The 22426-nt window shown below is 52.4% G+C and overlaps 2 protein-coding genes across 2 annotated transcripts in view; one reads left to right on the top strand and one right to left on the bottom strand.

Moving 5' to 3' along the window:
- ELK4 (ETS transcription factor ELK4) overlaps positions 1-352 on the top strand; it is a 22610-nt gene extending 22258 nt beyond the window's left edge. Inside the window, exon 5 of the mRNA XM_075174353.1 lies at positions 3-352. Within this exon, the coding sequence (XP_075030454.1) occupies positions 3-5 (3 nt within the window). The 3' untranslated portion in view covers positions 6-352. The remainder of the gene's footprint in view (positions 1-2) is intronic.
- SLC60A1 (solute carrier family 60 member 1) lies at positions 352-22426 on the bottom strand. Its single transcript, XM_075174346.1, has 11 exons — positions 22197-22426; positions 15514-15712; positions 15139-15378; positions 8962-9105; positions 7570-7582; positions 7099-7214; positions 5866-6039; positions 3844-3991; positions 3136-3206; positions 2820-2940; positions 352-2137 (listed from the first exon to the last, which is right to left on the bottom strand). Exons 1-11 carry the CDS (start codon positions 22424-22426, stop codon positions 2073-2075), a joined length of 1521 nt encoding a protein of 506 aa, XP_075030447.1. The 3' UTR covers positions 352-2072.

Here is a 22426-nt window from a genome sequence, read left to right as displayed (position 1 = left end):
AGTAGAGGAAATAGAAAGTCACAGCTGCAGGGCAACTCGCTCTGCGATAAAGAGGGAGTCCATCAGACCTTGAGCTAACCTGTCCATTCACAGCAGCACAGGCTCCCTCGCATGGTGCTGGAATGGAGGCAGCGATGGCGTTGCTGTTGCTAGCTTTGTAGTGCTGCACACTCTTTCTGCCAAATCAGGAACTATTCTCTTCTGGTGAAAATTTCCTTTGGTGAGTAGCTCCATTGTATATACGGTGCTGATAGGAAAGTGAAGATTTGAATTGTCAAGTACCCTTCTAACAAAAGAAATGTTATTCTGGCAATAGCATTCAGCTACGTATTATCAATCTCCAAGGACATAATAAGATACTTTTTTTTTTTTTTTAATAGCTGACAGTCCCTGGTATGATATATATGTAATCTGAATAGACTTCTTTCAAAATAAACTCCCTCATTGTATTGTTTCGTGCTCATTTCCTCTGTACAGGGATGGAGGGAATGCTGTCATGGTGGGAGGGGCTCTATTAATGACAGATTGGTTTTTTGCTGCAAATGGGTTTTGCAGTACACACTTTTTTCATTCTGGGTATCATCTCAAGGAGAGTAACAGTGGCATCCTGTGGTGCTAGAGAAGAATTACAGCACATACTGCACTGGATGGGAGGCAGGAGGGCTGCTGAAGTCCATGGGCGAGTTAAGCCCAGAATTCAACTGCATTTACCTCCTTTCTGTGTTGGCCTAATGTGCACTCAGCTTTTAGGTATACAAAGTCAATTCAACAAGTCTACTCTCTTGAGACTGTTTCTACAGAACCACCCATGGGAGCTTGTGAAGATATTTCATGGAAGGTAAGATCTACTGCTTGGAAAAATAGAAATGCTAAAGACAGTTCACGTGAAACAGCTGTTAGATTCAGTCTGAGTTTGAAAGCTAAAACTGGTGAAGGGAGTAGCCGATAGTCTTGGCCAGAAACAGCTGAAGTTACCTGAGTCCAGTCATGCTGAGAATCTAGCAATCAATCACCTTTAATTAAACACTGCTTTATATACACACGTACATATGTACATCCACATACAGCAGTTAAAGCAAAAAGTACATGTCCAATCACTCACTGAAGAAATAGATGTACGTAGCTTTACACGCTTCTAAAGCCAGTCCTTTCTTCATAGCTTGTAATAGGTCATGCGTGGGTTATGACAGTACCTTACAGAAGGCACCTGTTATAATAAGTATTGCACAGATTAAGCAGCTGGAGGCTGGCTCCCAAATACCTCTGTTTGTTTAAGCTTCAACTGGAAGCTAGAAATAAAACCACCCTAAAAGACACTGCAACTGTAGCAGCTAAACTAGTGACTTAAAGCAAAACAAACCATCACAACTCATTCTTGACTCAAAAAGAAAAAAAAAAAAAGCTAATGATTTTAATAATCAAGAGGCCCTAGCATGCTGAATAAGACACTGTCTTAGTGAACATGTCTGATACTGTGTGATATACAAGAATCAACTGTGCAAATATAGATAGGTCCTGCTACCACTGTGCACTTGGTGGGTTCTACCAATTGTGTAATTTTTCCCCTTTGGAAGAATAAATAGAGGTGACATATACTCGAGTCACTGTTGCACAAAAATGAATTCAAATCCAGTATTGTGCTGTAAATTGTAGGGGCTTCTGTACATAACAGGCCAAAAGAAAAATCCGTTAAGTTCAATGACTAAGCCAGGAGATCTTCAGTCTTACATACGGAACGGAGGGAACCTCTTCTTCCCACCCTCCATCCTGAATTGGTAAGAAAGTTCAATTGCAGGAGTAGCTGCTCTCCCATCCTCCCTGCCGTACACCGTAGCCTTTCAGTCAGGGTCAGTCTGACGCTTACAGTCGTCTTTTGGTACACGTGGCACAGGCAACTTGTGCTTAGCTTGACGCAGTGTTTTCGGATGCCGTCTTGATTCTGACTTACCCAATCTAATGTGCTTTTGATTGCAGAAAGCCTGCATGATTCAGTCATTAAATGTGAAATCATCCTTAATAGTAATGCTTAATTGTGTGGTGTTTTATTGCTTGTCCAGGGCTTAGCCACTTCTTTAGCGCTGATACTGTCCAGTGTCATCCATTACTGCTGGTTTGTCAGGTGAGGCATCATCCATATCTGCAAAATTGACATTAGCTGCTTCATCTGAAGGTACCGATTCTATTGAGCTTTAACGGGAATGTGCCTGAGCTCTCCCAAATATGGATTTTGCTATTTTATCACCCACCACACAAACTTGTTTACTTCGATGGCCATGGAAGAAAGGTCTCCATTTCCATCCAGTAACATGGGCCAGTTTTTTACCTGTCATACAGTGCTCCTTTTACAAAAGGTGCTTATAAAAGCAAGACTGAGGCAATACGTAAGAGAAATCCTTTATCAGCGAAGTTTTTCTGAAGAGCCTGACAGCTGCCTTTGGATGGCAGACCCGCTTGTTCCCTGGATTTTAGCCAGGGAACAGCATAGGGAAGCTTGTGCTAGGAGGGCTTACTCCTGCTAGCTCTGCAGTAGCACAGTAGTGCTTGCACAGCTAGAATCCTATGTGCTTTATAGTTCCTCTGTGATCCGCAGACCATTCCTACTTTTTCCCTTGCTTCTCTAACAGAAAAGAAAGCAAAGCCCGAGTTGTGGCTGCCAAGGCTTTGTGGGCAAGTCAAAGCAGGAAGAGGGGACAGGAAGCAGCAGTAAAATAAAACGTTTCCTTGCATTTTGCTGAAATGCTGCACCCTGGTTATGTATTGATGCATATGCCACTCTTCCTCTCATTATAAAGCGGGGCTGAGTGCTGGTGCTTTCTTACCTGATGAGGGCTTGGGGTACATCCTGTGGAAAAACAAGAGGAAAGCGTAGAAGGTAAAGGCCAAGCCTCCAAAGATCATCCCACAGACCAGGAAACTGTAGCTGCCCTGATCATGTATAATCTGCAATTGGAGGGGGAAAAAAGGGAGCAGACATGTCATCAGCACTCAAATACCTAATTAGCATTCAGTAAGAGCTTTACTACTTGATAGCTCAAGGGTAATGCAGTACTTTTTCCCAGCAGCTGTCCAAAACCAGGACTAAGGTTTCTACTTAAAAGTTTCAGTCAGTTTTTGGCATGCCTTGTCTACACTTACCGATCCCACCAGCAACTGTAGTACCATCTCTCCAATGCCAGCTCCAGTCACTAACACGGTGGTGGCACAGCCTGCAAAGAAAGAGTGCAAGTGATGTTGGCGGGGAACAGGTGAAACAGCCGGCAGGAGCAGCCTGTAGCTTCTTTAAACTGCTCTTCCATGGATCTCTCCCTACAAGATTTACTTAATGTACGTTCTCATGTAGTGTTGAGAGTGCCTCTTCTAACCTGGGGTAGTGCAGAAAGGTAAAAATTTAAGCCAAACAACTGTTGGCAGAGGAGATGTTGCTTCTTGCTGGAAAGATTTTCATTCTTTTGTATCGCTGCCCCAGAGACAGAGGTTGGCAGAGACCTCCTGTAAGAGCTGGCCAAACTCTAGGATTTTCAGTTCACTGACAATCTGGATGATGATTTCAAAATCAGCTCCCTGTAAGCCTCTAAAGCAGACATTCTTGTCAGTCCCCGAGAGCCCTAAAGCTGCAGGAAACCAAGAACCAGTCTGGACCCCTGCCTTTAAAAGTAATTAATACAATGAATTAGAGCAGTCTGGTTTTCTGACTACAAGCTTGAATAAACATCGTGTTCCAAAGCAGATCCTTCTTCCAGGCCTCCTAGGCATCCCCGAAGAAGGAGGGAGTTGCTAGGTGTGACGGTGCTGAGCTCTAGTCTTGAACACCCACCTGCTTTCAAAGCCCGAATCCCAGCTCACCTTTGTACTGCAGGATGTCCTCAGTGTAGGCAAGCATGCTGGGGAAAGTGCTGCTGAGAAACAGACCCAGAGATGCTGTCCCCACAAACAAGAAGACGACGCTGTAGGAGAAAATCAGGAGCAGGAGGAAGGTTATCAGGACTCCAACCTGTGAACAACACACACAGAGTCAGTAGGAAGGTAAATGCTGAGCTGCAACAGGCTCTAGATTTTATTTTAATTTTTTTGTAGAAAATAGTCTGGAAAAGAAAATAAACTACACTGAAAAAAGATCACAATCTCTGAAAAACTAGCCAAATAAAATCCATCTCCCTTTACAGTAAAGAATTTGGTACTTTTTATAACAGGACTTTGTAACATAACTTGGTACTTAAGTCTCAGCTTCATTAGGTAGAGACTTAAGATCATACCTGAAAAAATACTTCTTCTCTGCAGCTTTAAATACAATAGTATTTCCGTAATATTTACATGTCTCCATCACTAATAAGTCTTATTCAGCAGGTTAAAGAATTAACTCACTCTCAATAACCGCTCAGAAACCAGTCACAGCAGTGAAGCCAAAGAGCAACTCAATTTAAATAAACTTGCCCTCAGCTCTGGCTTGCTGTAGTCTACAAGTAATAGCAAAACCGTCCAAGGTGCCCTAGGTTAGCCATGGCACAGAGTCACCAGAGGGAGCTCTGCAATACCAACGCAAGTTATTGTTTTCTTAATTGGTTAGGCCCTGATTACGGGTGTGGGCATGTACACAAGCAATTTGGATTCTAAAGAAATTGAATTCAAACTGCAGTTTGCTATAATGCTGCAATGACTCCAAGAGCTGGTCTATCGTGCTGTATATAGCGGTACCAACTAGCAAGTGTTGCACGAAGGATTCCGTCTCAGTCAAGTGAATTTTCGTCCTTGGACGATACTGCTACGGTTGCCTTTAAGGGGAAGGGAGAAGGCTTCCATTCAAGCCTGGAGGCTATTCCCTCTTCTCTCCAAACACCAGCAGCAGCTAAAGCAGAAGTCCCGTCCTCAGGTTTATTAATAGAGCAATCGTGCAGTTCAGACAAGCGACCAAGCCGGCAGCGTGCATCAAGGAGACGCATGGGACTGTCCACACCAGATCTGCTGATGCTTTCCCTGTAAGTAGTGACTATGTGCTGAAGTAGGAGATTACAATCGCATTTCATTTGGCTGTATCTGTTGGTATCTAAGCTCAGTTTTTAAAGTGACCGCGGTGCCGAGCCGGCTGCCTCACCTGCCTCCTGCCTGCAAAAGACATCGGCCTAAATCTTCAAAACGTCCCAATGTGAACTGTCACTCCTCTTCTCTCACCACCCTGTTATATTCTTGGCCTCACAATATTAACTGTGAAACTTGCTACCAAAATAACTTCTGGTCTAAATAAATTGTAAATTAGCTGCCTTCTCACTTGTTTCCTTTCTTTTTTTGTAAGAAGTGTGAATGGGAACAACTCCCTCCCTGTTGTCTGCCACATCCTTACATGCGTTTTTCTTACAATCCTTAAAGGATTCCTTCCCCTTTCTTCAAGGTTCCTTTTTTATTAATTTAAGCAACCTCACACCACATTGGTTTCTTTGACAGCTGCTACAGTCCAAGTAGAGAATTTACTGAACTATCTGCCTTCCCTTTCCTATGGCTAACATGGGCATTACTGCCCCTGTAGATGCCAGGGAAAACAGTGTGCAAAGTAAATAAAGTTGGCAGACACTTTACTAGGTGCTTTCACACATCTAACGTTAGATTAACTGAGAAGCGAGCTCAGAAAAGCAGCGCGATCAAGCTGAAAGTCTTGGCTACCTCGTGCATCGGGGGCAGCTGCGAACATGCAGAGACAGCCATGCAGGGAAAGGCCGTCGCAGCTCGCCCTGGGTGCTGCGCTTGTCAGGCTCTGCCTGGTGCAAATCTACCCTCGGGATGGCACGAGAGTGGCGGCAGCTCTGCACATCAAAACCCAAACTAGACAGCATCTTGGAGGCAAGCAGAAGAAAAACAGAGCAAAACCAGCCTTACCACATTGATGAAGACCATAGTTGCCGGCTTCATTCGGTAGGACACAGGGATGGAGATGAGCCTGCCCAGTGTGATGAATCCCCAGAAGAGGCTGGGCAGGTAGCCGGCCACTTTATGTACTACAGAGAGGGGCTCTTCCACCGCATAGCTGTAAATGAAGCCCGAGTACTCTCCCTGCAGGGAAAACAAAACACGTCACATTGATGTGATGACTTAACAGGCTTTGCAACCTTAACTTCAACCTGTCCCTCAGTTATTCACAATATTGCGATAGTGCTGGAGAGCCCACCTATGGATTTGCTACCAAATCTCAATGAACCTTGTTCCCAAGGGTGTGCAGCTGGAGACAGGCTTCCACCAGAAGCAGAACACAGGACTTAAGCTCTCCTAAAAGGGCAAGACTTAACAGCATTACTAGGCAAAACGCATGCTAAGCTCTTATCTGTAGAGATGCTCTCTTCCCTAGAGACTCTCTTGTCCTTTTGGAATCGCATACTCTCAGAACGTATCACATTAAGAACCCGGAGTTGATCATCCTTGAAGATGGAGGCCCTGGGAAGTTCCCGTGTCTGACAGGTGCTTTGTGAACCCCGCTCGTCCTTCAGGACCCTATTTAACGCCCTAGTAAGACCCAGCAGTGTTTTACCATGAGGGGACCGAGACAAAAGCGTTGAAAGAAAAAGAAGAGCAACTTGCCAGCCACGAGCGAGCCTTCCTCGCCCGGACAGAAGTGCCACACACGGCGAGCCCCGTGTGACTGCGCCGGCCGGGGACGGGCACCAGGGAGACTGCACCGTCCCCGCATGCTCTCATCTTGGATTTTGAGGGCTCAGGAGACCCAGCAAACAAAGAGCCACCATTTGTTATGAAATAAAATGAAGCTGTTCTTGCCTCTTGGCTGAAGCGAGACGAGACCTCCACTGCGTACGAGTAGACAACATCACAACTCCAGCTCTAAACTGGCTAGGTTAGTAGCGGTAGCAAGCTAGCTGCAACAACACAGAGCCTAGGAGAAGCCGCAAAACCCTCCCAAGAAGCAGGGCACGTATCAGCCTGACTATAATCAGCTTTGAACGAGCTACCTTGGGAACCAGGCTGCTGCACCGGCAGACCCTCGGGTCCAGCCCACTGCACGCAGGGGACGTGTGCTGGTTTGGGCTGTTACAAGTGATTTGGAAGGAAGAAAGCCATACAGCTTTGCTCAGAGAAGATTCCTCTATCAGCTGAACTCACCACAATCCCATCAGTCATGAAGAGAACAAGAGCCCCAGTGATGTGGACTGCGAAGTAGGTGTAAGAAGCCCCTCTGTAGTTTTTGCTTTGGCAGCAGCTAAATAAGTCATCATGACCTGGTGAAAAACAATGCAAAGCAAACTTAGCTGGAACGTCCCCCCGGGGCTGGGTGGTTGCCAGCCCGCAATGGGGATTTGTTTTGCGCTCAGCCGCGCGACAGAGATTCATAGAGGACTGTGAACAACGTGGAGCACTGCTAACCTCTGCTGGCACAACCTCTTTCTTTACCTACCTCTAAACTTTCTGAAGGAAGACGGATATGCTCACGGGCTGCTGTCCACAGACCGGCATCCTAGCTCTCCAGGATACTTGCTACTTCTCTTACTGTAGCTGCCTGTGCTCCTCTTCCCATTTAGGAGCTCCACATTGCTGGCCCCCCTCTTACAGTCAACAGAAACAAGCCCCTTCGACCATAGCACTCGTGCTCAGAGCCCCTCGTCCTTGGTACCTCCACACAGGAGAGGCCTGCCCAGGATAGCTCACGTTCCTCAGATAAATGATATTTAATCAAACAAGCCAACTTCGGGAAAGAGAGAGTGATAAACACACAGCTAGTGTGGCCTCCTCTGCATAGACCACCGGGAGCAACAGCCTGCCAGAGCTGGGGGCCAGGACCCCAGGAATTCCCGACTCTCCTGCCCTCATGCTCTATCCACCGCTCTGGGACGTGCGAAGGGCTGGTGTTAGGGTGACGGCACCTGGAGTCCTGCGCAGGTGAGACAGTTGCTCCTGCACGGCAAAGATGAAATTCTCACTACTTCTATGGGGAAGGAGGGATTCTGCCAGCACAGACGTGTCTGTCGAAGATCACAGCAGTCAGCACACAGCCCTCCTGCTTCTCTAAAGATTAACCTCAACTACATTTAAGAGGAAGATGGAGATCTGAAGAACATGAAGCTCCAATGGGTTGTAGGAAAATGGGCAGCTGGGTTGAGGAAAGAAACCATCAGTGTCTCAGCTAAGGGAACTGCTACCAGATGAGCACAACCTTATCAGACACCAGAGAACCCACTCCATTAGGGACGCCTATGATCCTTCCCTGCAGCACCTCACCACATCTCTAGCTGCCTCCACCTTCAAGTATTCCCTAAAATTTCCTTCTACTGCTCAGGTAGAGCCACCTCTTCTGTTATAACACCAAATGCTCCTCTGATAACCCTAAAATATGATTACTGCCGAGATTCACTATTTAGCTGAAGAATTTACTTTGATACGTTTCTTCTGGGTAGCAAAGAACAATGTTACTATTGTCCCCAAAACAGGGTGTAGTCACAAGTTCAAGAGCAAACTATTGCTGGCGTTTAACTTTTCCCCTCAAACAAGGGCGCTGTCCTTATTCCTTTCAGATTTATAAAAATCGGCGTTCTGCAGCACGATCACCACTTTTGAACTGAACAGTCAGCGGAGCCAGCTCAAAACTTGACTGAAAACCAGAAGGAAACGAAGGGGCACAACTTCCACGTGTGCTTGAACGACTTGGGAGCCCAGGTTTAGTTTCAGGGCAGCTTGGAGAAAAGCAGCCCGGAGTCCCAACGGCAGGCTACTGATCTCTGCCAGGGGTTACGGTCCCATCTCATTCAAGGGCAATTGGGCACCAAATTGTCTGGATGGTTTGGGTACTTCTGGATTACATCCACGTGTTTTGGAAAGTTTCCTCCTTAGACAAGAGCGATGGATCTCACTTGTTAAACTCAATGGAGACACTCAGAAAATATGGCTTTTTCTCCCCCTGCTCACCCCCCGTTCCTCCAAACCCAGGAGAGGTGCCTCCAGCTCACCTCCTGCTGCGGGGGGTCTCTGCACAGCGGTGGAGAGGTCGTCCTTCTCCGCGGGCCGCGTTTCCATCGCCAGCTCGTCGGCCGACAGCAGCGGGTGGCTGCTGCTCTTGAAGCACGGCACCATCCGCTCCTTGTAGAGCAAGAAAAACACCGCGATGGGGACCGGCAGCTGGGGAGGAACAGAGAGGGGCAGGTAAGCATGACGAGCCTCGCACAAAATAGAGCCCAGTTCCCCAGTCGCAACAGCTTTTTAGGAAGCTGCACTCAGCGTCTGCAATAGATGTGCTGGATTAACCTCCGAGAGCAAGGACAGAGGCTGGCAGTGGGGTACGGAGCCACTGCAGGAGGGAGGGAGGCTTGTTAGGAGAGCTAGAAGGGAGGAAAAGGCAAGTTGAGCGCAAAGACTCCATATCCGAGCGCGGCTGGGGCATCTCCTGCCAGTCCCTACGGGATGCCAGGTGGGCTGGGGACCATTCACCTGGGATGGGGGACAGGGACACTGAACAGAAGGCACCTAAATACAAACCCCAGGAAGCACCGTACCAGCCCTTCAAAACCAAAATGTTCTGTTTTCCAAGCATTTGGCCGCTTCTGCCCAAAGAATAAAATAATAAAGTAACTTTTGCCTGTGGAGAGCAGAACAGTTTTCATGGGAGACCTTCTGTGGCTGAAATTCTTCATGAGGGAAGAGCAAGCTGCTCCGAGACCTGCTTTGCCCACCTCCAGCTATTAGCAGAGGTTGCTCAGCATCTCGTAAGAGAGCAGCTCGTGGTTCCCAGGCCAACAACGACAGCACCGCTACAGCCGGGGCGCTTCAAACAGCCCCTGGGTACAGGGGGGACCTGGGACTGAAGAGCAGCGAGCCGCCAGCCATCGCCCTCTCGGCTGTCGCTGCCTCAGAGACCCCCGCACGTCCAGGCTGCAAGCACACGACAGTCCCACCAGCACCGTTCCCTGCAGTCAGGGCTTTCTGCCCGGTGCTAATGCACACCGGGACCGTGGGCTTGTACCTGCCCACGGGCTCCGTCACGCAGCAGCCGCAGCGTCAGGCCCCCGGCACCGCGCTCCCTCGCTGCCGCGTGCCTGGGGACGAGCCTGCACCCACGACTCGGTGGTGCCTCCAGGCCCGGAGGGACTTGCTTTTTTTTTTTTTTGGAGAGAAAACAGAGGGAAGCAAATGAAGCTGGGTCTGCCCCTCGCCAGTCCTCCCTTTTCCTCCCACCACAACCAAGTGGTGTTTATTCTGCAACAAACTGGGGGAGAAAGCCAGGAAATCCTAAGTGACAGCTCACTCTCCAGCCGCCAAGCGCTTGTTTTCTACATGTCTGTGAGCAAGTGTGAGCTCTAGCTCCAAATTTCCTGCCTTTTGTTGGCTCGTGGCATGATTTAAATGTATGGAGAATTCCCCCCCCCCGCCTCTTTTGCCTGAATTCATTTATGAGGACTTCATTGTTCTGGGAACAATGGGAATAGGAACAGTTAGTTCGGTCCCATGGAAGAAAAACGCATTTGCTTGATAGTTCTAATCCTTCCGGAGGTCAGGACCAGATTTTATTCTTCTAAATTGCAGATTTTGCAGAAAAAACCCACGCAGAGGGACTGGCTGTACAGATAACGTTTCCAGGCACTTCCAGACTTAAGGAGCACTCGGTGCCTACGCAGAAAAAGGCCCCAGCTCCGGACTCTCCCGATTCCCAGTCAAACCGTAGGCATGGCCCTGCTCCTCGGATCCTCATCTCCAAAGCAAGCAGGTCCCTTTCGCTTTATCCAGACGGTGCCATCCCAAGGCTGGCCGCGCTCCGAGCGTATGTGTGAGCGCCCTGACCCCATCAGCCACGAGCTGCTCGCCAGCGCCGGCCGTTTCTGGTAGGAAATGCCCAAAAGCCACAGACTCACCCGCAGCCAAGCACAGCCCTCGTCCATGGGCTGCCACCACGCCAAGGCAAGATCAGGAAAGCAGGGAAAAGCAAAGGATCAAGCTCAAGGGAAAGCAGGTTCCCAGGGCTCCGTCCTGAGCCAGCCCTGTCTCCCGCACACTGGCCGGCAAATCGCCGGGGAGGTGGTCACCTGTGGCCACCTGGCCCACAGGAGGGGCCAGCCATAAATCCGTGGTGTCTACAGGGGACGGAGCATCCACGAAAGCTGTTCAGTTACTACATGGGCGGATGGAGAGGAGCAAACGGAGCCGAACACCAGAGCCCTGCCAGGGCATGTTTCACCAAGCAAAGGGACAAATCCATCCCGGAGGAGCAGCCTACCCCGACCACAGGACAAGGACAGCTCGAGGACTGTCCCTTCCACTGCCCACACGAGCACGGCCATCGCCACGAGCTGCCGAGCCCCTCTCCCCAGTTCCCACCTGCCCCGACCGGAGAGGTCGGGTGGTGACGAGGAGCCTCGCTGGCCCCTGGAGCCAGGACGCGTGCCAAGGCGCGCGGGGGCAGGGCCACCGTGCTTACGACAGGACCTTGCTCCTCGGCTCCTGCAGCAGCTTCGGTTTTCTGGGGGCCAACACATTGGCTGCCCGGGCTGCTTGGCACGAGGCAAAGAGCTATCAAAGCCTTCCCACCCCGCGGGGAGCCCAAACAGCGAGAACCAGAGAGGAGCCGCAGACACAACCCCCAAAATAAGGACGCTGCTCCTCAAAGCACCGCCCTGCCCCGCAGAGCCGGTGCGTCCTCCCCGCAGCACGACCACGCCGAGCTGGGCACCCCCCTGTCCCCATCTCCCCCCGGGCAGGCGGAGATTTTGGTGCGATACCCATTTGCTCGTGGGCTTTCTCCCCAGGGCAACTCTGCTTCGCCTTTTTCAGCGGGAGGCTTTTCTTTTTCCAAGGGGGAGAGGGGCATCCGAGCATCCCGCTGGGAGCCTGCACGGGCTGAAGGGCAAAGCGGGCAGCGAGAGCCCCACTGCCCCGACCCCGCGCTCCAGCTCCGCTCGCCGAATCACCGGGGATGTTCCCCTCCCCCTGGCAGCTTTTAACCGTTATTATGAACTCAACAAGTTGCTGCATCACGCAGTTAAGCGTGGGTATAATCCAGGCTCCTTCCCTCCAGTTTCTATTTCGGTTCTCTCCCCCCAGGAGCACGGGACCATTCCCTGCTATTGTATCCAGGCTACTTTTAAGCAACCTAAGCACAATGGAGTGTCCCGCACTTCCCCTGGGAAACCACCTTCCGGATAAACACATCCCTCTCGGAGGAACATTTTCCTGATTTCCAGCCCCTTGGAACGGGCTGGATGATGAAATTTCCGTTCTGTGGGAAACTGAATTTTAAAATATGTTTTTGTTCCAAATCTGGATGAAAAGCCAAAATTTTCGCTTAGAATGAAAAATTTTGGCTGGGAGTCATCCAAGCACTTCATTTTGATAATGCTGAACCACTTAATTTTACTAAAGCAAAAACATTTTGCTTCAATAACATCGAAATAACTATTCTGTCAGCTTTGCACATTGCATTTATGCCAAAGTCAAATCGAGACATTTCCACTTTAAACAAAGCAAGAAATTGAAATGAATCATTTCAGCTTGTGTCTTGTCAGAATACACACGGCCCTGTGAAAACTGGGATGGGACTGTGTTTTTGACCATTTTGTAACAACGTTGCTGGTCCTGGTTTCCATTTCTATAGCTTACTCATTTCATCCACTTCCCTGGGGTTTTAAATACCAATTATCATCATCTTTCTCTGACGTTGACACCTTAAAGAAGGGTCAGCAGTTTTGGAGCTGAGCTACTCTCAGTATCGCCAGCCGGGGGTTGGGTTATTTAGTTTAAATAAGAAATCAAGTCAACTCCCTCAGCGAGGCTTTGGGAAAGACAATAACAGCTCGGCTTTGGCAAGGGGACGCGCTCGAGAGCTGCGTGTGCGGCGCACGTCCAACTCCCCGCTCCTCTTACGTTTGTTACCTAACCCTCACCCCCCAAACCATCAGTCTCCCAGCACCCCGGGACTCCCTGCCGCGCTCCTGGTGATCCCCTCTGTGTGCACACACGTGCAAACCACCCGCACGTGCAAGCAGCACCTGATGCACAAGCCCAGCTCACGACCTGCTATGCATCAGCTGCTGGGCACAGCCGGACTCAGCCTAGGGTCCCATCCTGCTCCCAAAACGTCCATGGGACACTGCTAGGAACAGAGAGGGGTCTGGCAACCACCCTCAGTGCTCCAGATACCAGACACATCGTCATATTCAAAGCAGATACTAAACGCTGCCTTCAAAACTAAATGAGTTTGCTCAGGATTGACTGGCAAAATAGATAACGCTCCGGTGTAATTAAAAGCACATTTCCCATGGCATACACAGAGTCAGAGGTAATTAAAGCTGGCTTCTCCTCCTAGGCAGAGAGCATTCTTTTTGGTACTCCTGCAGAGAAGCTCATTGCAGCACCAGCCCAGCTATTTCAGTTGCCTGTTCTCCTCACGTCAGCGAGCTGCACGGGCCTCGGGCTAACGAAAGCGCCTGGATTAGGTGCACCGGGGTATGTTTTAGTCGTTCAGCACGTGGGAAGACCAAGAGCACGAGGAAACCTGTTTCCTTTGCCTAGTGGAGATGGAGTGGTGGAAGATCAAGGGTGGCTCGTTGGCCTGGGACAGGGAGAAGGAGCACCAGCGCATCCTTATGCTTCGGCAGAAGGGCAATGGCTAAACTCGCACCGGGAAGGGGCGGCAGGTACCGGGGCCGCAGGGCAGACGGGCAGGGAGAGGTCCTGCTGGCAGCATCACCCTTCACTTCTACTGCAGGAGGTCTCCAGCTGAGTGAAACAGGCACCAGCTTGGCCGTCCCTGCGCTGGCAGGCTCTTTATGAACAGAGCCCAGAAAACCTTATGGCAAGGGCTACACAGGCTGGGCTCTGCTCTGCTCATGGGGGGACCCCGGGACCCCTGCCAGCAGGGCTTCCCGCGCACGAAGCGTAACTGGGCAGCTACAGGTTTTGAGCAGAGCTGCCCTCAGCATCAATCCCGGCACGAACAGCGCCGCTCGGCAGGGCCGACGCTCGCTGCAACAACACGCGCCGCTCTTATCCCTCCAGATCCGCACGGGCAATTACACACACGCTCGCAGGGCTCCTGCGGCGGGGAAATGACAGCGGCAGCTCAGCCAGCTCTGCTGCAGAGGGACTGGGGACGGGCACGACGATGGCCACAGCTCAGCGAGGCCGTGCAAGGGACCAGCTGTATTTAACCATGCTGGGATTTGGGTATAAACTGTGGGGTAAGGAACAGGGCTACATTTCAAAGACAGCCCACAGCCTGCACGCAAGAGCACAGAATCATAGAATAGAATCATTACGGTTGGAAAAGACCTCTAAGATCATCGAGTCCAACCGTCAACCCAACACCCCCATGCCCACTACACCATGTCCCTAAGGGCCTCATCTACACGTCTTTTAAATACCTCCAGGGGTGGTGACTCCACCACTTCCCTGGGCAGCCTGTTCCAAGGCCTGACCACTCTTTCAGTAAAGAAATCTCTCCTAACGTCCAGTCTAAACCTCCCCTGGCGCAACTTGAGGCCATTTCCTCTCGTCCTATCGCTGTTACTTGGGAGAAGAGACCGTTTGCTGGAGATGAGCTTTGGGACTCAGCAGGGCAGAGAAAGAGGACGGGCACTAAACCCCATCTCTCCCACAAAGGCAGGGCCACATTTTACATTTGCTGCAAATCACCAGGGAAACGTAACAAATAGGCAGAGACACCCGGATCAAGCTTTCGGCCCCAGTACCTCCGTTCATCGATGGGCACTTTCCTATGAATATCACTGCAAATCGCCCTCCCGCCAAGCCATCCCCACAGCACCGGGCTCCTCCCCAGACCACGGAGGAAGACCTTGGGGCTCCGAGAGCAGTCAGCTGGTGTAACCCCTGCCCGGGGAGATGCTGGAGGTACAACCTGCTTCCCGAGAGACCAGACAAATCCCCGCAGGACGGTACGTCGACCCTGTCACATCTGATGGTGCGGTGACCGCTGGCTCAGCTTCGCGGAGTCCTGCCCTCCTGCCCCAGGCACCTGCTGGAAACTGGGCACTTGGCAAAAGCCGAACCTTTGCTGCGGACCAGCACAACCATCCTCATGCCTCCTTCCATTGCCGGGACTGCCTAAGCGGCACCAACACCCCCCAAACACCACGGCCGTCTGCAAAGCCGAGAAGCAGGGATGTCCCCCGCAACAGCTCGGGCCACTCCGGCTGCAGCACTTACATTGATGAGGGCCATGATCCAGAAGGCGTAGGAGACGCGCGTGACCACCATCCCTTTCATCGGCAGGTCGTAATGAGACAGGTTGCCTGGATGGTGCGGGACCAGGGACTTGCGGATGTGAGGGAGGTTGCTGGAGGCGTTGGCTGTGGAGTTCGAGAGGATGCAGTTGGTGTCCGAGAGGAAGGGGTCAGCTATCAGAGGGCTTAGTAGCGCTCCAAAGCCCACGAAGAAATGAAGGGCCTGCAAGAGATGAGACACGCAGGTAGAGCAGGGGGGTTTACTGTTCTTCTCTGCGGGGAAGCTGGCCAAGCCCCTCACTCCTCTTCCTCAGGGGAAGAAGCACAGCCAGAGGGGAGACCCGGGCTCCATGCTCACCTGCAGGAAGATGGCCGAGTCCTTCTGGTAGATCTTCACCAGCTGCATGTTGGAGATGGTGTCGATGCAACCCATGGCCAGCCCTGCCACAGCCATGACCACAGCCAGGACCACCACATTGTGGCACAGAGGGATGATGGCAAAGACCAAGGAGATTGCCAGTGACGAGGCAAAGAGTGCAAACAAGGACTGAGCCAACCTGCGACAGGGAAAGAGGAAAGACAGGACAGAGTTACTACCACGAGAGCAGCATCCACACCACAGCCCTGCCTCCCGTTTTCAGCCCCAGGTCGGTCGGTGGCACAGGCATTAGCAGGGGACGCACCCACAGGCTGCAGCTCCAACTCATGCAGCTCCAGCACGTGCTCTTCTGACACGTCAAGGGAAATGCTACACACCTGCACCCCCATGCCCCCACCCCACAGCCGTAGCCAGCCGAGGCACCGCCATCTCCTGCGTGGAGGGTGATGCCTCAAAGAGGCAGATCTTCCACCCAGCTTTCGTGGAGAACAGTAACCATCCCTTCAAACCCGTGTTCTGCACATTTCGAGGCACAATAAGGCCCAAGAACCTTCCCTTGTTAACTGAGCAGATCTGGGAATGGAAAGGGACACGGGTACGTGCAGGCGAGGCCACGTCATGACTTCTGAGCAGCTCCAGGGCGTTTCTCAGGCAGGGCTGTATTGCACGAGCAGGCGCGAGAGCTGCTGGGCAATCCCAGTTCCCGGCAGGGAAAGAGCTGCTGGCATCCACATCACCTTCTCACCCCAGCCCTGCCCGCACGTGCTGTCCTGCCTCACAGGGAGCACTGGGGAGCTGCTGCAGTTCCCCTTCCATGCTCTGTTCTGGCAGCATCGTCCCTTCCCCCAGCACTGCTGCCGCTCCCGCTGCAGGCAGCCACTTCCCAACCCACGCGGTCCATCGGAGAAGCCCAAGGGACGTGTGGTGGAGGTAAAGCTGGTGCATCACATCTCGAGTCTGGCAGCAGCACCGGCAGGCCTGCCTGGCTGAGCGGGGAGGCTGCTCTCGGTGCGAGCCGGGCGCTAGCCAGCTCGCCGGAGAACGGTGCCCAGGCTGGCACCGCGCTGCTCCGGAGCTGCCAAGTCGAAAGGCAGGAAGGAAGGAAGGAAACAGGGACCAGACAGCGAAGCACTGAAACTAGCAGAAAGATGGGACTATAAAGTCACAGCAGAGAGCAAGTGGCACAGGCACATCCCCTGCCCACCCTGGGCTCCCAAACCCTGGTAGAAGTCCCTTGCAATGGCCAGCAGCTTGCTGCGGTGAGTTGCTAATTAGCAATTGGGGTCTGCTGCTGGGGGATGTGGGGCACAGGCGCCTGTCCACAGCAAAGGACTGGCGACGCACAGGTATGTCCCTGGCACGGCCATGCAACCAGCAAGCAAAACGCCTACGGCTCGCTCCTGCAGGCTGTCTGCACCCCAAATCTGCTTCGCGCTCTGCCCAAAGAGGGAGGAGAAGGCTAGAGGAGGCACAGGCTGGAGCTGCAGCAGAGAGCCTCCACGGCCGCTGGGCACCGCGCTCCCAGCCCTCCTGCCCTGACTGCTCGTCCAGAACGGCCCGGCCTTGGGCATGTCACTGCGTTTCTGCGTGGCCCTCATTCATCTGCAAACCCAGAGTGATTTGGCCTTCCACATCCTGCTTGCTGCTTACACCGCACCCCAACAGCACCGGGGAGAAAGACGGGCCAAGGTCACGTCTCCTTTATTCTCCTGCCCGGTGGCACAAACCTGGCTGCGCCAGCGCCTCGGTGTGCTCCCACCTCCCGGCCCAGCCTCGCTCACCCGTCAGCCAGGCCACGTTGGAGGAGCCAACGTTTTGCAAAACCGTAACTACTGATCTTCCTCTGACAGCAAAACGGGGAGCCAGTGTGGGATTTCTGGGGGAGGGAGGGAGCAAAGTGAGATGTGCACAGTCATGGCAGGAAAAACAACGAGCAAATGAGAGAGAAGCAGCTTCAAGCCTGGAGAGACGAGGCAGCACCCTCCAGGGTATGGCAGGAGCCCAGCAGGAGGGAGAGAGGCAGAGGCACCAGCAGCTGGCAAATCCGAGGCCCGGAGCAACGGGGAAACGGAGAAATGCACACCGAGACATCCCAGAAACGCCTCTTCTCTTCTGCAGCCCTAGCAAAACAACCACAGCACCGCTTGTGCTTAGCTAGGGAGCACGTTCATTACTAGAGTTAAACATTAATTGCAGATGATGTTATGCCCTTAAAAAGCATTAAAAAGATCACCTCACTTTTCCCCAATGGGCAAAGATTCCTGCCTCCAGCCATAAGATGTTAATAACACAACTGCACCCCCCTGCAAACACCAGCAGCCCGCAGCCCAGGGTGGCACGCAGCCCTGCTCCCCCCTTCCCTGGCTCTGGCGTTAGAGGGGACCACGAAATTGCTGGCTTCCCGTGCCAGATCCCCAAGATGTAGTCGAAGGACACTGCTCAGCACCCAGGGAGGCACCAAACAGCCAGCTGGGGGATTTCTTTAGAAACAAACCTCTCTGAAAGCATCCTGAAATGAGGTACCCCATGACTTTCAGAGGGGGGCTGAACCCCGTGTCTTGATGATGCGAAACCAATGCACCCCTGGCTAAAAAAGGGGCTTAAAAAGCAACCCTGATGTTATGCCATGGTCTGGTTTCTGGCATTGCTGCCCTCCCCATCACTAACTGGTCCCCATGTCCCCGGCTGAGAGGATGCGCAGCACAGCTCTGCACCAGCGGCTGCGCCCAGGGCAGGCTCCGCTTCAGCAGCGCATGAAACAAGTCTTGTAGTGTCATGGACTCTGTTTCAGGACCATCCAGAGCACGTCCTGGCTCCATCACAAGGCTTGAGGGAAGGTCTGCAGCTGCCCCTGAAAGGTTTAGGCCGATCTCCTCTATAGGATTAGGATGGTTAATGCTATCCTGTAGTCACAGCCAGCAAAGCTTTCCCTCTCCTTCCCACACAGCATATATAACCCCCACCTCGGTGTTCCCATTGCAGCAGGCTCTTTTCAACTTCAAGTATGTTTTTCCCCACCCCAGGGAACATTTTCTAAATCCCTCACATCAAGAAGAAAAATGATAATCAGGCTAATTCAGACTTGCAAAACTGATAATTAAAACCCCAAAGCCCTAAGGGGACAAGGTAAGGACATGGCGGAAGAAGGAGGCATGGATTCTCCCACATCTGCCTTCAGGTACCCTTGTCTCCAGCAGGAAGCGCCGGCCAGGCTTGGGGAGCGCTGCCTCCCCCCAGGAGCTCACGCTCAAGTCCCCGTGCTCTCTGCTCTCTCAGCAACAAAAGCCTTTACTTTCCTTTGCGGTGAGAAGTGTGCACCAGCCACACGCTTGAACAGGAACGTTCAGAAGATGGGAGTCTGAAGGGCAGGGAGGGAACAGGGTCATCCACTCTCAGCTGCCATGCTCTGACGTGCAGAGGTGCCCAGGGGTAAAGACGAAAGAAGGGTAAAAGGGTCCCATCTCATCAGCCCTCCAGGTCCCAGAGTGGATCACTCCTTTGAGCAGAACCTGCTCAGGGCTCCAACACAGCCACAGACCTACCAGCCCCCTCCTCTCCTCTGCTAACACAAGCGGGACTAGCTCCGGGCTGACCCAAACGCTGGGAGCAAAACAAAAAAATATAGGAGGACACAAAACTGCAGTTTCTGATTTTTTTTTTTTTTTTTAAAAAAAAAAAGCAACTGAGGCACAGGTGCTCAGTTACCCTGGTGCTTCTGTCACAAATGTGTAACACAGAGGGAGTGTGACTTCAACTTCACAATGCAAGCTTAAAATCCAACAAAATGGGACAGGAAAAGGGGAAGGCAAGGGAAGCAAGAGGGAGAGCGGCGGGGGATGCAGGTGCCCAGAGCTCACCCCTGGAGTTTGCAGTGCCAGGCGCTCAGGGGTGGATTTACCAAAGAGCTCACCTCCCACTTGAGTTTCTGAGTCTAGGCAGGGTTTCAAGTCCTCTCAGCACTCCCACCCAACACTGCTGGCTGGATTTGCAGTCTCACAACATGTCAGGCACTTCTGACAATCCAGTCCAGGTAATACCAGGAAACAAGAGTCTTCAGTGTGCTTCATGCAAAGGTGCACAGGGCTCCTTACAGAGGGCATCAGCTGCTGCCAGGGCTGTCTTTGCTCCGGGAATCTCTACCAATACCTCAGCAGCACTAGGGTTTGAGCCAGGGCACACACTCCACCTAAATCCCAACCCCACTCATGCAAATACCCTGTAAAAAGCTGTATTCTTCTGAAGCAGAGCTTGTAATTACAACCCAGTAACCCCCAAGCATGAGTTCCCAGAGAGCAGCAGCCTGTCATGAACCTGTGTGAGCTTAAACAACGCGCCTTGCAGCTACGTGGGGAGCTGCTCGTCCCGCAGCTCTGGCTTTGCACCTCCAGGTGCCAGGGAAGGGACCACGCAGCAACCCCGGGTCTCCAGTGCAGAGCTCTGCAGGCAACAATTGCGTTTCTACATCACTTGGGGAAACTTTCTTCTTCCTTGAAATCTTGCACGAGAGGGAATTCTGGAGCTAGTTCTGGCAGTCCAGGCTCATGCTGAGTTACAGAAGGGATGGATGCCATCATTATGCTCTGTCCTCCCAGTGCTCCAGGACTCCAGCTGAGCCGAAGGAGCAGAGGCTACAACCCAGCATTCAGCAACTTCTCTGGTGAGAGGTCCCACCACCCACTTCTGCCACAGAATCCAGTAACAACACTGCTTTCCCTCGCGAGTCCATCATTCAGAGCAGACAGCTCAGACCAATACATTTTTTAATCGAAAGCAAGCAACGAAGTCTATGTTCCTCAGGCATTAGAAATTAAACGCAGCTTGCATCCAGACCTTGGCTCGACTAGCTTGTAGGCAGGCAACGCTTTGGGATCCTCTACCAGCAGCTATCCATTTCCTAACTGGAAAAGATGACCTGTCCAGTGCTTCCGCCTGCCCGGCACCAGGGCCAGCATAATTTGATTTATAAACCCACAGCATGGCCCAGAAGTAGAAACCCTTAGCAGGACAGCTCGATCCGTCCGTCCCTGAAGAGGGGGACAGTACAGGAGCTCTCATAGTCTGAACAGTTAACGTTCCCATCCAAACCCACACGTCTGTGCGCCGCACCGCTCCAAGTAACCCCCCCACAACGCTCGCAAGCTACAACTATCCGAAACATGCCCTCCTGCCCGGCAGGGCTGCCGCTCCTCAGTGGGGCTCACAGACACTCCGCAAAAGCCCGCTGCTCCAAGAGGCTGCGATCACAGACACATCCTGGTTCGCAAACACCGCGAGCAACAAACACGCTCTTTTCCCCAACGTGCTGCTGCAGACTTAAAAGTTTGGGAGTCTCTGAGCACGAAACCCCAAAGGGGTCTGCGTAACCCCCCGGCCAAGGGCAGGAGCTCTGGGTAGGAAGCTGACAGCAGGAAACGATTCTGCGTTTTCCTTCGCTGCTCCTTCAAACATATGTGAAGCAGACCGGGGGCTGGCAAAGGCACTACCTGCTGACCCAGCAGTCTCGGATCCGCGTCAGACCCAGGGCAAGGTTCTCACGTGCCGTTCCCATGCACCCCACCTCGCACCTCCTCTCCCGGCACAGTCCCCCAGAGAGCAGCTCCTGCTGCTCCACAAAGCCTTTGGGCTCTATCCGGACAGGGAGACCAGGACAGTTCCATGTACCAGGATGGCAATTTAACAGGTGCTCTAATGCCATCTTCATTAGCCAACACCCTCCACAATTCACAAGGCAAGAGTTTAACAAAACATTGTCAAATGGGCATTTTAAAGCAGCGAAGGATTCATGCAAAATTCTCTCATATACATGTTAAATGTACACATATATATGACATGTATATCAGAGACACACACGGAGCCGATACCTTACATCACTGCCTGAAGAATTAGTGACAATGAAATAATCAGCTGATTCTCAGCAGAGCATAGCTGTCATGAAGCCTTGAATCAAATGCCTGCTTGGCAATCTTTAGGGTTGAGCCATTGTGTATTATTTTATTTATTTTAAACACATCCTGGACAGAGGCTCAGTGCTGCGCCCGGGTTTCTCACTGGCCCATGAAGTACACCGCTGTCCCCGGCCGAGGCACTGCCTCTGCCCTTGTCCCCCGCAACAGCAAGACCGTGAGGACCGCTCACATCTCGCCTCGTGTTTGCCCGAACTCCTGAGGAGCAATGCCTCGATTTCTGACACCAAGGTTATTAAAACAGGCTTCCAATAATATTTTTGTGATAAACAATCAGGTTAAGGAAAACACCCTCCAGGAAGTTCTGGCTGTAACTTCACACTAGGGCTATCCCTGTCCTGAGCTCCAGGGGAACTGGCAGCTTCTCTCCCAGGGTACGAAACCGTGCAGAAGAGCAGAGCAGCAGCCCGCAGAGCGGCTCCCGGGAAGCCCCCTCCCTCCGAGCCGCTCGGGCGAGAGGGCTGCGGACCCTCCGGGACACGCACGGAGCGCTCCACTCGGGCAGGGTTTTCCCACGGGGACCGCAGCATCCCAGCTCAGCCATGCAAACCCGGCGGGGGAACGCGGGAGGGAGGCGAACCCCGAGGAAGGGGGGCGGGGGGGCTGGCGCTGCCCACCCCCGGCCCGGGAGGAAAGCGGGGGGCTGCGGAGAGCTAAGCCCACCCGCGGGAGGTGCGATGAGTTCGCCAGGCGCCTTACGTCCTCTTGAAGACCCCTCCGAGGCAGCTGCCGAGCAGGAGGCAGAACTGCTGGGAGAAGAAGACCCAGGTGATCTGGGAGAGGGAGCTCTGGGTCTGGCAGCGCAGGTCCAGCAGCGTGGGCCCCAGGAAGGCGATGCAGAGGCCGAAGCTGAAGAAGACGCTCCAGTAGGTGAGGGTGGGCTGCAGGTTCCTCCGGAACCGCGCCGACACCCGCTCGTCCCACCACAT

This window comes from Calonectris borealis, chromosome 26 (assembly GCF_964195595.1).
Source record: "Calonectris borealis chromosome 26, bCalBor7.hap1.2, whole genome shotgun sequence".
Lineage (NCBI taxonomy): Eukaryota > Metazoa > Chordata > Aves > Procellariiformes > Procellariidae > Calonectris > Calonectris borealis.
The sequence above is the reverse complement of the archived record's forward strand: the minus strand, read 5'-3'. Positions and strand labels throughout refer to the sequence as shown.

Bases quoted from the DNA above. Each gene is read 5' to 3' on its own strand.
- SLC60A1 (XM_075174346.1), bottom strand. From the start codon at position 22,426: ATGTGGTGGGACGAGCGGGTGTCGGCGCGGTTCCGGAGGAACCTGCAG. The intron at 15,379-15,513 runs GTGAGCATGGAG...CATCTCTTGCAG, and splicing joins ACTCGGCCATCTTCCTGCAG to GCCCTTCATTTCTTCGTGGG. The intron at 3,992-5,865 runs GTAAGGCTGGTT...TGTTGTTCACAG, and splicing joins CTATGGTCTTCATCAATGTG to GTTGGAGTCCTGATAACCTT.